Consider the following 14,041-nt stretch of genomic DNA (forward strand, 5'->3'; position numbering starts at 1 on the left):
AAATGGTTGTATTTATTTAAAATTAAATATAAAATATTATGACTCTCATTTTAAATTATCACCTTCATTTTATATTAGTTTCGAAATATTTAAAAATTTTAATTTAGAGATCAAATCAGAATAAATATCATAGATCGAGAATGAATTTTAAACATTCAAAAATTTTGAGACCATTTTAAAATAAAAATTAAAATTTAAGAATAAGCTACAATATTTTAAAATTAAAAATTAGCTTAAAATAAAAAGATAATATGGGCGATAATATGGTACTATTATATAGTTGACATTTTCCCCCTCCAATTCCTAAAAAAAATCCAAATTTAAGATTGTTTTTCATAACAAGATTATTATTAATTATTTACCACTTCAAATCAAAACCATGGGTAGAATTATTTAGGATAAACTATGCATTTAGTATCCGAACTAATAATTTTAATCTGTTTTAGTACTTAAACTTTTAAGTTTTTTCAAAATTATGCATAACGTTTAGTTTTTATTACATTTTAACATTCCGTCGTAAAAAACTTAACATATTTAGTACATAAACTATCAATTTTATTTGTTTTAGTACCAAAACTTTCATTTTTTTCTCTCAAAAAATTAATGTAAATTTTGAAGAAAAAAATGAAAATTTTGGTACTAAAACAGACTCAAACTTATAATTTAGTATTAACCATGTAATTTACCTACTTATTTATTATTTTTTATTTTTTGAAAATAAAATAAAAAGAAAGAGGGGAGTGGGACCCAGAGGGGAGAGAGAAACTTGAAAATGAGGACAGAAAGAAGAGTAAAAGACAGCTAGCAATGAAGGCAGAGGATGCTGAGTGGTGACCTGCCTGCCTTATAACTCCCCTCTCCCTTCCCCTCCCCTCTTTAATCTCCCCTATCTCTCTATTATTCAAAGGTATCTCCTTTTCATTACTCACTTTCCTCACTACTTTTGAAAGTTGGATTTTTGTAACTTGTTTGATCCATTTTGGTTGAAAAAGTTTGGATTTTTCATGTTTTGGTGAGTTTTTTAGCATTGGGTTCTTCTTTCGGGTGCGATATTCAAAATTTCGTAGCTTTTAGTGTCGGTAAGGGAAATGGTGTTGTTTTCGTCACTAATACTCTGTTTGGTAGCTGAGAAAACAGAGGAATTGAACTCTCTTTGAGAACTACTTATCTTCATTTTCCCGGAAAATTTTCTCTTCAAATTCCCTAGTAAAAAAGTTTTGCTCCTTGACCGAAGTTTGTTCCATAATTCCTCCAACCTTTTTCACTTTGGAAAAATGAATTTTGAAGATCCTTAATTCCCCCCCCCCTTTTTACGAATAAACCCAAAATTTTGCTAGCAATTTAAAATTTTACCCAATTTTGAAGTTTCGGTAGACATTTACATGCAGCATTACTGGTAATAATTAATTATTATTATTATTACTTTTTTTTCAGGAATATTTTAATACAAAGAGAATGATTGGACCGACAGATTTCATTGACGAGATAGATTGCGGCAGTTTCTTCGACCACATAGACGACCTCCTCGACTTCCCCAACGACGACGTCGACGCCGCATTATACGCCTCCGATTGCGCCGTTGACGCCGCCGCTTTTCCCAGCATTTGGACAGCTCAGTCCGAGTCATTCCCTGGTTCTGACTCGGTTTTTTCCAACAATAGTGCTCCCGACATCTCCGCCGAACTCTCTGTTCCGGTCGGTGTCTTAAATTCTAAAATCATTGTTTTTAATTTTTATGGGTCAAACTACAGTTTTGGTCCCTATACTGTATTATTTAGTTCAACTTTTTTCTGAAAAATACATTTTTTAACACAGCATACCGATTTGAAAATGTTTTTTTTAAAGTCATGCTATAATTTTAACTTAATTACTTGGGCTTGATCTGACTAGAGACGATATGATTTTAAGGATGGAATTTTAATTTTGAGTATAGTAGCAGGGACTAAAACAAGAATTTGACCTTTTTATATTGATTGTCGGCTGAGAAAAAAGTGGTATACACTATACAGCCAAGAGCTTTTTTTTTTTTGCATTAATTTAAGGCATAATTATTGCTTCAGTCATGGAGGTCACATGATTCGTCACGTGATTGGTTGTGTGCATGCTTATATTTTGTGGGTCCCACTTAATTTGATTATTATTTTTTTCTTGCAGTATGAAGACATTGTCCAATTGGAATGGTTGTCGAACTTTGTTGAGGATTCCAATTGTGGAGCAAGCTTGACGATCAAGAAACAAGAACCTTCTTCGATCAACAAGGAGTCGTCCGATAATCGATTCCATACTTCGAGTCCAGTTTCGGTTCTCGAAAGCAGCAACTCCTGCTCCGGGGAGATCAAACCGTTGCTCGAATCGGCTTCCGCCACTGGAAAGCATGGACGTGCACGTAGCAAACGCACCCGCCCGACCACTTTCAGCCCTCGTCCAGCCATTCAGCCCATCTCCCCTTCTTCATCTATCAATGACTACGGTAACGACGTCCCCAAACTCATCCCCAAGGTGTCATCCGACTCCGAGAGCTACGCCGAGTCTCAGCTCCTAATCAAATTACCCCGACAACTCAACCCCGAACACAAGAAGAAAAAGAAGATCAAGTTGACACTGCCCACGGACAACAATGCTGTTCCGAATCAACCGGGACAACTACAAGCAGTCAGGAAATGCATGCATTGCGAGATAACAAAGACACCTCAATGGAGGGCGGGGCCGATGGGACCGAAAACCCTCTGCAACGCATGCGGCGTCCGGTTTAAGTCCGGAAGGCTCTTCCCGGAGTACCGTCCCGCTGCGAGTCCGACGTTTATCTCGTCGGTCCACTCGAATTCTCATAAGAAGGTGTTGGAGATGAGAACCAAGAGTGGCAATGCTGGTGAAACCACTGATCCACCGGAAATGATCCCAGACAAAAGCAACCCGGCATTGGATTACATGCAAAAAGAGGGTTTGGGGTTTGGGGAATTTTGAAACCCTAACGTTTAGGGTTCACATTTTCCCATTGTCTCCCTCATCCCCACCTCTTTTAAATTTTCTTTAGATGTTCATTTTGTTATTGTTATTTTTACATCTTTGTCCATTGTTTAATTTTTGTATAGGGTTGGAGATGGGGAAATAGGGGGCTAAAATTGCCAATATATTTAGAATTATTAGAGTCCTTAAAAAGGTTTAAGGGTAGGAAAGTTTGTAGGGTTGAGTAATGAGTAGGCCCATACAAAGGTTATTTAATTATTAGAGTCTTTATTTTCTTTAATTTTTTTATAATGGGAAAACAAGCTTAGATTGTTTCGTTTTAATCATTTTAAATTCGAGTTATTTGAGACTATTTCGAGTTTAAATTGTTTCGAGTTATGTTTCATCTTTGGGGTTTTCGTTTGTTTTAAGAAAATATAGATTATTTTTAGTTCTTTTTAAATCGAAATGTACAAAAAGCTCTATTTATTTAAATAAATCAAATTGAAAAAATAACTTAGTCTTAAATTATAAAATGGTGTAGAAAATTAAATTTTTATTTTAAAAGAACAAAACCCCAGATTAAAAAAATAAACTTAATTTTTTTAGCTAATTTGGTTAGATAATCGATATCCGTTAGGTACGGCTCATGTACCAGTTGAAGGACAGATGCTTGAGCGGAGTGAGCGCTTGTGTTCTTTATTTTCTTTATTGTTCGTTTATTTTCTATATTACTTGGTATGATTTCCCAACAATATCAAATTATAATCATTTCTAAAGGTTGTTATGAAGTGTTTGGTAAAATATCCCAATCCTCTTAATCTCTCTCAATGCTACCAGACTAAGAGGGTAAATATATATATATATAGGGATTTGCATGGGTCGGGTTTTGGTAAACCCGACCCAAAAATTTTATATCCTTCACCCGATCCGACTCAATTTTTTTGAGAGAAAACCCGACCCGACCCGAAATGATAAAAAAATATTATTTTTATTCAATAAAAATAGTGACTTAATAGGAAAAAAATAATATTTAGAGGGGTATTATTGTAATTATTTCTAAATATACAATATAAACTTATTTTTTTCGGGGTCGGGTCGGATATTTTTCACCCTAAACCCGAATCCGACCCGACCTAAACATTACCTTTAAAAAAATACGACCCGATCGAGTCGGGTCGGAACCCATCAGTTCGGTCCCATGCCCATCCCTATATGTATATATACCCTATATATATATATATATATATAGGGTATATATATAATTGTTTTCAAATTGAAATGATTAAAAATATTAAAAAGCATGGAAAAAATTGGGATGAAAATTAAAATCAATGAAAGGTCGTTACTTTCATTATTTCAAAAGTTGATTTGGACATTGTAATCACATGGCCTGGGGCATGTTTTTAAAGTAATGCTTGCAAATTGAACAAAATGTTGGAATTAAATGGACAATACACCACCAATTGAGAATTGTGTCAATTCAATCACCAACCACCAAATAGAATTACCCCATGACCTTCATGGACATTGTTCCATCAACTAATCCAGGCTGGGATTGTGTTGGGATGGCCATGAGTCTAGTTTCCGTTCAATCCTACTCGATTCGAAAAATTATATAACTTCCTTTCGACCTAAACCTGACCCAAAAATTATACACCCTTCACTCAACTCGAATTTGATCCACTTTTTTGAGATAAAACTCGAACTCAACCCGACCCAAAATAATATATTTATAAAAAATATTACTTTTATTTAATAAAAATAAATATTTAATTAAAAATAATATATATATGAGTATTATTATAATTATTCATAAATATATAAGGTAAAATTATATTTTTTTCGGGTCACATCAAGTAGAATATATTTTACCATAAATCTGAACCTGATCTGATCTCATAATTTTTTTAAAAATTCCAACCCGAGAAAATCAGATCGGATTGAAATTTGACTCATCTTCATATCTAAATGATGTTTATTTAAATATTTTATTGATCTATCGCTTTTGTAGATCATCATCTTAGATATTGATAGATACTCGTAATCATCGAAGATAGAACATGATTGAATTGTGATAATGTTAACCTGTCAACAAACCATCATTATTATACACATTTTATATTAACGTTAATATTATTTATTATTCATCACCGGTAATGATATTTGATTGTATCTATGATTTGTTCTAGTTTTTTAGTTGAATTTTTTTATATTCTTTTTTGTTTTTAGATGACTATTTTGTACACTTTGATATATTTAAGAAAAACTTTGGGCTTATATGATTACTTTATTTTTATTTTATAAACTCTTTTTATAATTATGAAATAATTCCTCTTAATAAAATTAGTTAATACCATTAGTTAAGAACAGGGTTTCATGTTCAAATAAAGCCCAGCAGAAGGGCAAGTTTACAAGATAAGCTTCTAGTAGGGCTAAAAAAATAAGATATAAAATAAACGGATCGAATCGAACATCTTTTATTAATCTGAGGCAAGTATAAGATAATATCTTTTCGAAAATAACTTTCAACCTTTTAACATTGAACGTTTACACCCCTGATATCTATGGTGCTCGAACTCGGGTCCTTAAAGAATAACAATTCTTTTACATAAAAAAACCACTTGGTTTGTGCAATCAAATTGAATATTGAATTTAACTAAAGTATTTAATCAAATTATAGAATATACTTTAGAATTTTAGTTATTTAAACAAATTGAATTAAGTATTTATTCAGTTTATAATTAATTATTTTAAATTTTTATAATAGGAAAATTAAATATTCTATATTTCAAATATAACTTATAAATATTATTTTCTCCATCTCACTAATTGTGTCAATTATTGATTTTTTGGTAGTCAAAAATTTTAAAATTAGATCATGATTATTTTAAATATTTTAAAAAATTAAATTTTATAAAATATATATTTAAAAATGGTTTGATTTAAGTTTTTGAGATATATTTTTTATTTTTATCAATAATAAATTTTAAATAATAATGAGTCAAAATTTAAAAATGATAAAAAAATTAACATCGGACATATTCGATACGACATAGGAAGTATATAAGAATAAATAATTTTATTTATTTATTTAAAATGTATTTTAAAAATATTTATATAAAAAGAATTTTAAATTTTGTCAAATAAATGTAAAAAAGAACATAAAACAAATAAATATTTTCAAATAAAAATAAAAATAAAAATAAAAAACTAATATGAAAAAATGGAGAACCTAATCGATTCAAACCAAATTAAAATGGACAGTTGAAAAACTTAGAGTAAATTACAAATTTAGTACCTAAATAGGTAGTTTTAGTACCTAAAGTTTTAGTTTATCAAAACAATATCTAAAGTTTAATTTTTTTATTAGTACCACACCATTAAAAATTTTAGTTTTTGTTTCATTTTCATATTCATTTCAAAATTTGGCATTAAGTTTTGAAGAAAAAAATGAAAGTTTATGTACTAAAATGGACCAAAACTGATAGTTTAGATACCAAGCACGTCAAGTTTTTAACGGCATCTTATTAAAATGAAATGAAAATTAAACGTTAGATATGATTTTGAAAAAAATTAAAAATTTAAATACTAAAAATGATCAAAACTAATAATTTAGATACTAAATACGCAGTTGACCCAAAAATTTAAAAATATAAAGGAACTAAACAGTAACTTCAAGTTTTTATAAATTTAAAAATTTATCTCATAACGTAAAATTATAGTTTGTCTTTGTTTAACGGTGTTATCCAATATATTAAGGGTAAACTACACATTTAGTATTTAAAGTATCAGTTTTTGTTCATTTTAATATCTAAACTTTCATTTTTTTTAAATTATACCTAATGTTTAGTTTGTTTCCGCAAATGTTAAAAATTTAATGCATTTAGTACCTAAACTATTAGTTTTTGTCAGTTTTTGTACCTAAACTTTTAATTTTTTTCAAAAATTAACGTTAAATTTTGAATAGGAGTACTAAAATGAAGCAAAAACCAAACTTCACATATGGTTTTTAAAAATTTTAAAAATTAAGTATTAAAATAGACCAAATTTTAGGTACTAAACACGTAATTTACCCTTACGTTAATTTAGTATCAAACTTTGATAAAATAAACTAGATGAACTAACATATTAATAATTATTGGACCTATTCAACCCATTCTTATTGGGCCTGGCTCAACCCGATCCTTAACGCAATTGGATCCACAGGAGAAACTAACCCGACCCGTATTTTTTTTTATTTACATGAAATAAAAACATATGTAAAAATAGTTATTTTTTTTACAAAATAAAAATAGTTACTCAAATAATGATTACTTAAATAAATGAAATGAAATGAAAAATTGCATACCCATAAGTTAATAATAATACCGTTTGAATAGTATCTTCCATGATATTAAAATGAAACAAAAATTAAATTTTAAGTATGATTTTAAAAAAAGTTAAAAGTTTAGGCACTAAAACAAATCAAAATTGATAGTTTAAGTATTAAATGAGTAATTTATTCTTAGAAATAATATAAAATAAAATTGAAATAAACAATATATTATTATAAATTGAAGTTTTATATTAGCTCATCATGGGTCAATAATATTTGAGACGATCTTTTCAGTTGAGTGCATTAAAGGGAATCGAAGAGTTTTAAGATTGAAGCAAAGAGGCGAGACGGCAGGCGGCACCGCCGCCGGTGCAGCAGCGTCTCCGCCGTATGTGTTGTAGTACACATGTTCTAATCAATGTTTGCGGAACCATCGGTTCATTTATTGTCCACAAACTTCAATAAGAGTTATCTGCGCTAAACATCCTCGAATTATGATTCTCATTCTAAATTGATCTTTAACTTTTTTAATATTCTAATATCATCCCTAAACTATAATTCTCATTTTAATTTGGTCTCTAAACTTTTGAACATTCCAATTCCATCCCTGAACTATGACCCTGATTCTATATTAGTCTCAAAACCTTTGACCGTTTTAATTTCAACCTCAAACTTTTAAGTGACTTAAGGATGTTATTGGAATGCTCAAAAGTCTAGGGGATAATTAAAATGATGGGGATAAATTTTGAATTTTGAAAAGTTTAGGAACCAATTTAGATTAAGAGTCATAATTTAAGGATGAAATCAGAATGTTCAAAAGTTTAAGGATCAATTGAAAAGAAGGTCATAGTTTGAGGGCATATAATACAATTAACTCTTTCAATTTTAAAAAGGCTGTCACATATGTGTTTTTGTGGTTGTTTATCTCGTCTCTTAATAATAATGATTAAAGTTTATTTTATTAATATATAATATATATATTACAATGATTTATTTCTCTTTAAGCATATATAGATGCATAGTTTTATATTAAAAGATGAATTTTTAAAATTTTTAAAAATAAAAATATATTATCAATAAAAATATAAAAAATTAAAGTAAATAAAAATTTAACATTTTCAAAGAGACGTACATCCCTATCTTTGAGTGCACTTACACAAAAGGAATTAAATAATAATATTGATAATAAATATATTAATTTAAATAATAAAAACCACATAACAATTTTTTAATAAATATAAAGTGTATACAAGACAATATTTGTTCAAAGACTCTCAATTATTTGTCACTAAACAAGGATGGACCTAAAGCGAGGGTGAGTGGGCGCACTCGCCTCCTGAAAATCTAAAATTATCAAATATTTTAAAAATTTCTATGTATTTTTTTTTGAAAATTTGTTTTCATCCCCTAAAATTGTATAAGTTTAAGTTTGCCCCCTAACATAAAATCTTACGTCATTCTCTGACATATATGATTTCAATGGATAATAATAAATCATTTAACCACGAAGTCGCTTAATTTGTATACTAATTTTAAAAGTATTGGAAAGAGCCTCTATGTATTTTTAGTTACTAATTTATTTTTGAATTCCCTCTCACTAGAATTTTATATCATTGACATAAAATCATACATCCGACCCGACGATTGGTCATAATTTTGTCATGGTTTGTGATATATATATATATATTAAGATCAAAACTGTTAATTTAGAAATATTGAGTGAGTGTTCAAATGGTTAATTCAGTCACGATTAAATATAATTTTATTAGTTGAACTGATTCTTTAAAAAAATATTAATCCAAATGAACTAAGTTCGGTTATTAATTTTAGTTTAATAGAATTTTTTTTATTTGAGTTAAAATTTAATTAGGTCTTGATAATTTAATGGGTCTAGTGTGATTAAAAAATATTTGTGTCTCAATTCTTAATTGGTTTGAGCTTAAAATATATATTCAGTATATATAAGATATTCAATAATATTGGTTAATTCGACTAATTAACGCACAAGCCAAGGTACCTAAGTGGTTAAAAGAATAGTTGTTATTCTTAGAGATCCTATGTTCGAGCACCAGAGATTGTAGGGTATTTGAGTGTTCATTATCTAATAAGTTGAGAGACTTTAAAATATATACTATCACTTGTAAGCACCCTAGATTAATAAAAAAAATCGGTTAATTAACTATTAATCAAATATTGAAAAAACTATATTATCACTTGTAAGCACCCTAGATTAATAAAATATCGGTTAATTAACTATTAATCAAATATTGAAAAAAATTAGCTATTAATCGACCAAACTAATTCAATGATTAGTCGTTTTAACCGAACTAATTTGATTAAGTTAGTTAATTCGATTAAAATCGAAAAGTGAACCCCTCTCTCTCTCTCTCCCCCTATATATATATATATATAAATATCAAAACCATTAGTTTTATATTAATTTAAGATCATTGGATTATCTAAATTTAATGACTAATATTAAAACTTTTAAAGCGAAGAAAATTCATTTTTTCTTGTAAAAATTTTTCTTTTACTATTATTAATCCATCGATTCATTTTCACTCGTCTAACCATTATAAAAAATATATAATTTTAGTTTCATTCATATCAACGGATCTTGCTCTCTGTGTGTATATATATATATATTATTGAAAATAAAGTTATTTTTTTTAATTTACTCAAAAATTATTAAATAATGAACCCATAAATCAAATGAAAATCAAGATAAAACATTAAAATGCAAATTGAAAATTAATTGGAGGGGGCAATATGTAGAATAACTGCAACAATTATTAAACTTTTTGCTAATTACACCGAATTCGTCAACTAAGCTATAGTTTCTAGGGGGTTAATTGGAAAGTTAGGTGGTGTAATGCCTGCACAATCAATCTAAAAATAATTTAGCCTTTACAATTGTCTAATTTATTTGTAATTTCACACTATTTGATAATTTAATGAGATAATTGCACCAATCGTCCCTAAACTATGACCCTAATTTTTTGTTTGTACTCAAACTTTAAAATATTTGAATTACATCCCTAAACAATTAGAATATGCCAATTAATGCTTTTTTTATTAAAATAGTTAGCTTAACTATTAAATGTCACATCATGTAATCTTTAGACTCAATTTAAACGTTGCGATCAAACCTCAGAGATCACACTAACGAAAGTTCATAGAATCTATGTTTTTATAAAGTACTACTGGTCAATAAATCATTAACATGTTAATTTATAATCATAGTTAAAAACAATTAAGATTTATAAACTACGAATGAAAAACTAATATAGTTTACTAATAAGAATCAAAATATAAATATATTATAATACATGTTAAAAATTATAATCTAAAATCTCATAAAAGTAATACCATAAAAAATAATTACATAATAAATTCATCTCCATATATATATATATATAGTATAATGTAAAATTAGTGATAATCATATTTTAAATAAAAGTGACATGTCATTAGTTGATCCTCCATGTAACACTCTAAATTTGGATGGATCTGAAGTGTTACATTGGTCAGTCGAGGCAACAAACTAAATTTAAAGCTTTTTCATTTTCATTTCAAAACACGATGTGTTTACCAAAATGAACATCCATTTATAAACTGATCTCTGTGACGCATAGCTTAAATCAAATAACACAAACTCAAAATTTCAAATCCGAATACAATAATAAGGGTCCTATGAATACTTATGCCCCCTAAAAGTAACAATACAATACTCTATAAGGATTGTTGGAAATCTTGTTATGATAGTGCTCCTCAAACGACTTAAGCTACTAACATACGAACGAAAACATCTAAATGTTGAGCTTATAAAACTCAACAATATGATCATTAATCTATAACAACATTATGAATCTCATAAACATAAGCATGCTAGAAGATATGGTATTAAACAATAGGTACATGCATGATCATAATCAAGTGTTGCCTACTTACAGTCAACAATTCTATCAAAACAATACAAGTCTCGTGCCCTTAGTCTACTGCTAAGGGCCTCGTCATGAGTATACATATATTGGGTCTCTAACCAAAATATCGTACAATTATGCATCATCACATGCAATACACAAACATAATGATAATAACTGGCACCACATAACTATCAGGTACTAATCGCATATGGAGGACTCGATTATCGTATAGTCTCAGGTAAAATTATTACAAATAATACAAATGATCTTTCAATCTCTTATATTGATCGAGTATAGATCATTAAGGAAAACCTGATCATCACAGAGTCTTAGTATAATTCTCGCTCAAACACAACATTGACTCGGTGTTACATAGCTGTCAAGCCAAGCATTATGGATATCTATTAATCAGACATCAATTGTAACACGCCCAACCCGTACCCGACCCGAATACGAGTCCGAGGTGTCACATTGACTTTTCAAACTTTGACTCATGACAAAAACTTGAGAAAATTTAAAACTTTCATTAAAGTCACAACGGTTTGTTTAACTCAATCAATTAGTACATGCCAACTATATTCAATATACAGAATACATCTAATTCAAGACATCCTTTCTGATCTGATCTTCGGTAAGAAGTAACTGACCGGTCTTGCTCCTCTTCACTTTTCTTCTAGCTTTTCGGAACCTACGTGTGAAACACTCACACGCTAAGTCGATGACTTAGTGAGGCATAAAAACATATAACCACTACTAATGCATTCATAATCTATACTTATTATATCATACAAAATCATACATTCTGTCATGCAACCACTATCCACTTGTACACACACATCATTCACATATTCTTATAATAGGTTTCATAGCACAAAACATGTAAATCATATGTAAGGTATTTATTATTATCTCTTTATTAGTATTATTTTCGTTCTTTATCTTTTTATCATATGTTCTTGCATCAATTCCTCTTAACCAAGCTATATTCACATCATCATATCACATATGTCACTTCACACCATAAAGATTACAAACCAATCACATACTATCATGCAAGGTTCTTTTATATTATTTCCTTTATTAGTCCATGTACATATGTGAGAACTATAGATATGTGAGTCTATAGAGGTTGATCACTAATGCTGTCATCACAGCTCGTATAATTGCACCGAAGTGCCACATAGAATTGCACCGGAGTGCCGCATAGAATTGCACCGTAGTGCCATATAATAATGTCAATAAGGACCACATATCATTCATTAAGAATCATATACATATACTAGGGATCAAATATGTGTCTCACAAGACTTCACACATGTTCCAAAGAATATATATATATCCCGAAGGACCGCGTAGACCCTCGACTCTTGGCATGCCAACTATACCCCTAGCTCTCAAGACACATAACATGGGCACTATCTTTTATATCCTTGCACATATTCATGTAAACATATCACATATTCATATAAGCTCGTAGCTTCTTTCACACATACATGTAATCACGTAGTTCATGTAAATTCTCATATGATTTCATATAATCACATAATTCACTTATACATAGCACATTTTCATGAAATTCACAGATATCCCTTAGCTTATATCTCTTGATCATTTAATCATAACTTCTTATCACATATCTCATACTCATGTATTCATATATTCATTTCATCACACAGGCTCATAGTTTCTGGTCATATTATTCACATTCTTTGACTTATCTCTTATGATCTGGTAATCACTACACTTATTTCATATAACTTATTACCGAATAATTCACATATAAACACCTAGATCACTTTCACATAGCTTATATAAGTTTCCTGAATCCTTTCATATTACCTGATAACGTATATCATATAGGTATATAATAACTTATCTCATTTCGTCTACTTTATGCTTTATTTCTTTATATTCCCTTAGATTATATAACTTATGTCGTATTTCTAAACATATATATTACACTTAATCATATTTTATTTATATACTACTTTAATCCATTTAATTAATTCAATTTCATACATTCCTTATAACCTTTTCATATAACCCCATAGATCTTTAGCATATAATTTATCATATATATATACATATCAGCGCTTTATATTCAAGTTCCCTAATAGATATATTATTCTCATTCCATTCTATAATTCAATCTTATTTAGTTTCCTCAATTCTCATTAAATCAAATAACTTTATTTTACTAATTCTCATAACCATGTATTTCACATAGTCTTATATTTCATTATCTTATTACTTATATTTATTCTCCTATGATTCTTCATAAACCTCTATTTCCATTTCCCTACATCTCTTGACTTATCTTTTATATTCATATAATTTCATAAATTATTTGATATTCTCTCATTAACACTTAATAGTGTGTGTACATAAACCACATATCACATACAAAACATATCAATTCATATAATCAAGCATACATACACTCATATTCAACTCATGCCTTTAATCATGAATTCATATGTAACTCTTCAGGAAATAGACTCATCGCAAGTCTTCTTCCCATCACCCATCATATACTATTGAATATGCACTCACATGGCCTCACTAGTCAATTCCAATCTCTTATCTTTCCCTTTGATCGATCTTACTTGACAATGATTCCGAAACTCGTTCAGGCTCTGAATCTACATAATTATACATTTCAAGACAATTATTAGATACATACACCTTGTAATTTGATACTAACAACTTACACGAACCTATTAAACCAATATTCACAACTTTCCTTTAGGGGGAATCGGTTCCCTCCTGTGGGGGTATCGGTTCCCCCATGACATTCTGTAAATTCTGGTTCGTTTGAGGGGGTATCGGTTCCCCTTCAATGGGTACCGAT

General features: G+C 29.2%; 1 protein-coding gene across 1 annotated transcript; it reads left to right on the forward strand.

The window, feature by feature from the left end:
* Nucleotides 1–840: 840 nt before the first annotated feature.
* LOC120156173 (GATA transcription factor 8-like) lies at nucleotides 841–3,242 on the forward strand. Its single transcript, XM_039167575.1, has 3 exons — nucleotides 841–907; nucleotides 1,435–1,695; nucleotides 2,155–3,242. Exons 2-3 carry the CDS (start codon nucleotides 1,456–1,458, stop codon nucleotides 2,962–2,964), a joined length of 1,050 nt encoding a protein of 349 aa, XP_039023506.1. The 5' UTR covers nucleotides 841–907; nucleotides 1,435–1,455; the 3' UTR covers nucleotides 2,965–3,242.
* Nucleotides 3,243–14,041: the final 10,799 nt, after the last annotated feature.

Source organism: Hibiscus syriacus, unplaced genomic scaffold (assembly GCF_006381635.1).
Source record: "Hibiscus syriacus cultivar Baekdansim isolate YM2019G1 unplaced genomic scaffold, ASM638163v2 tig00111213_pilon, whole genome shotgun sequence".
NCBI lineage: Eukaryota > Viridiplantae > Streptophyta > Magnoliopsida > Malvales > Malvaceae > Hibiscus > Hibiscus syriacus.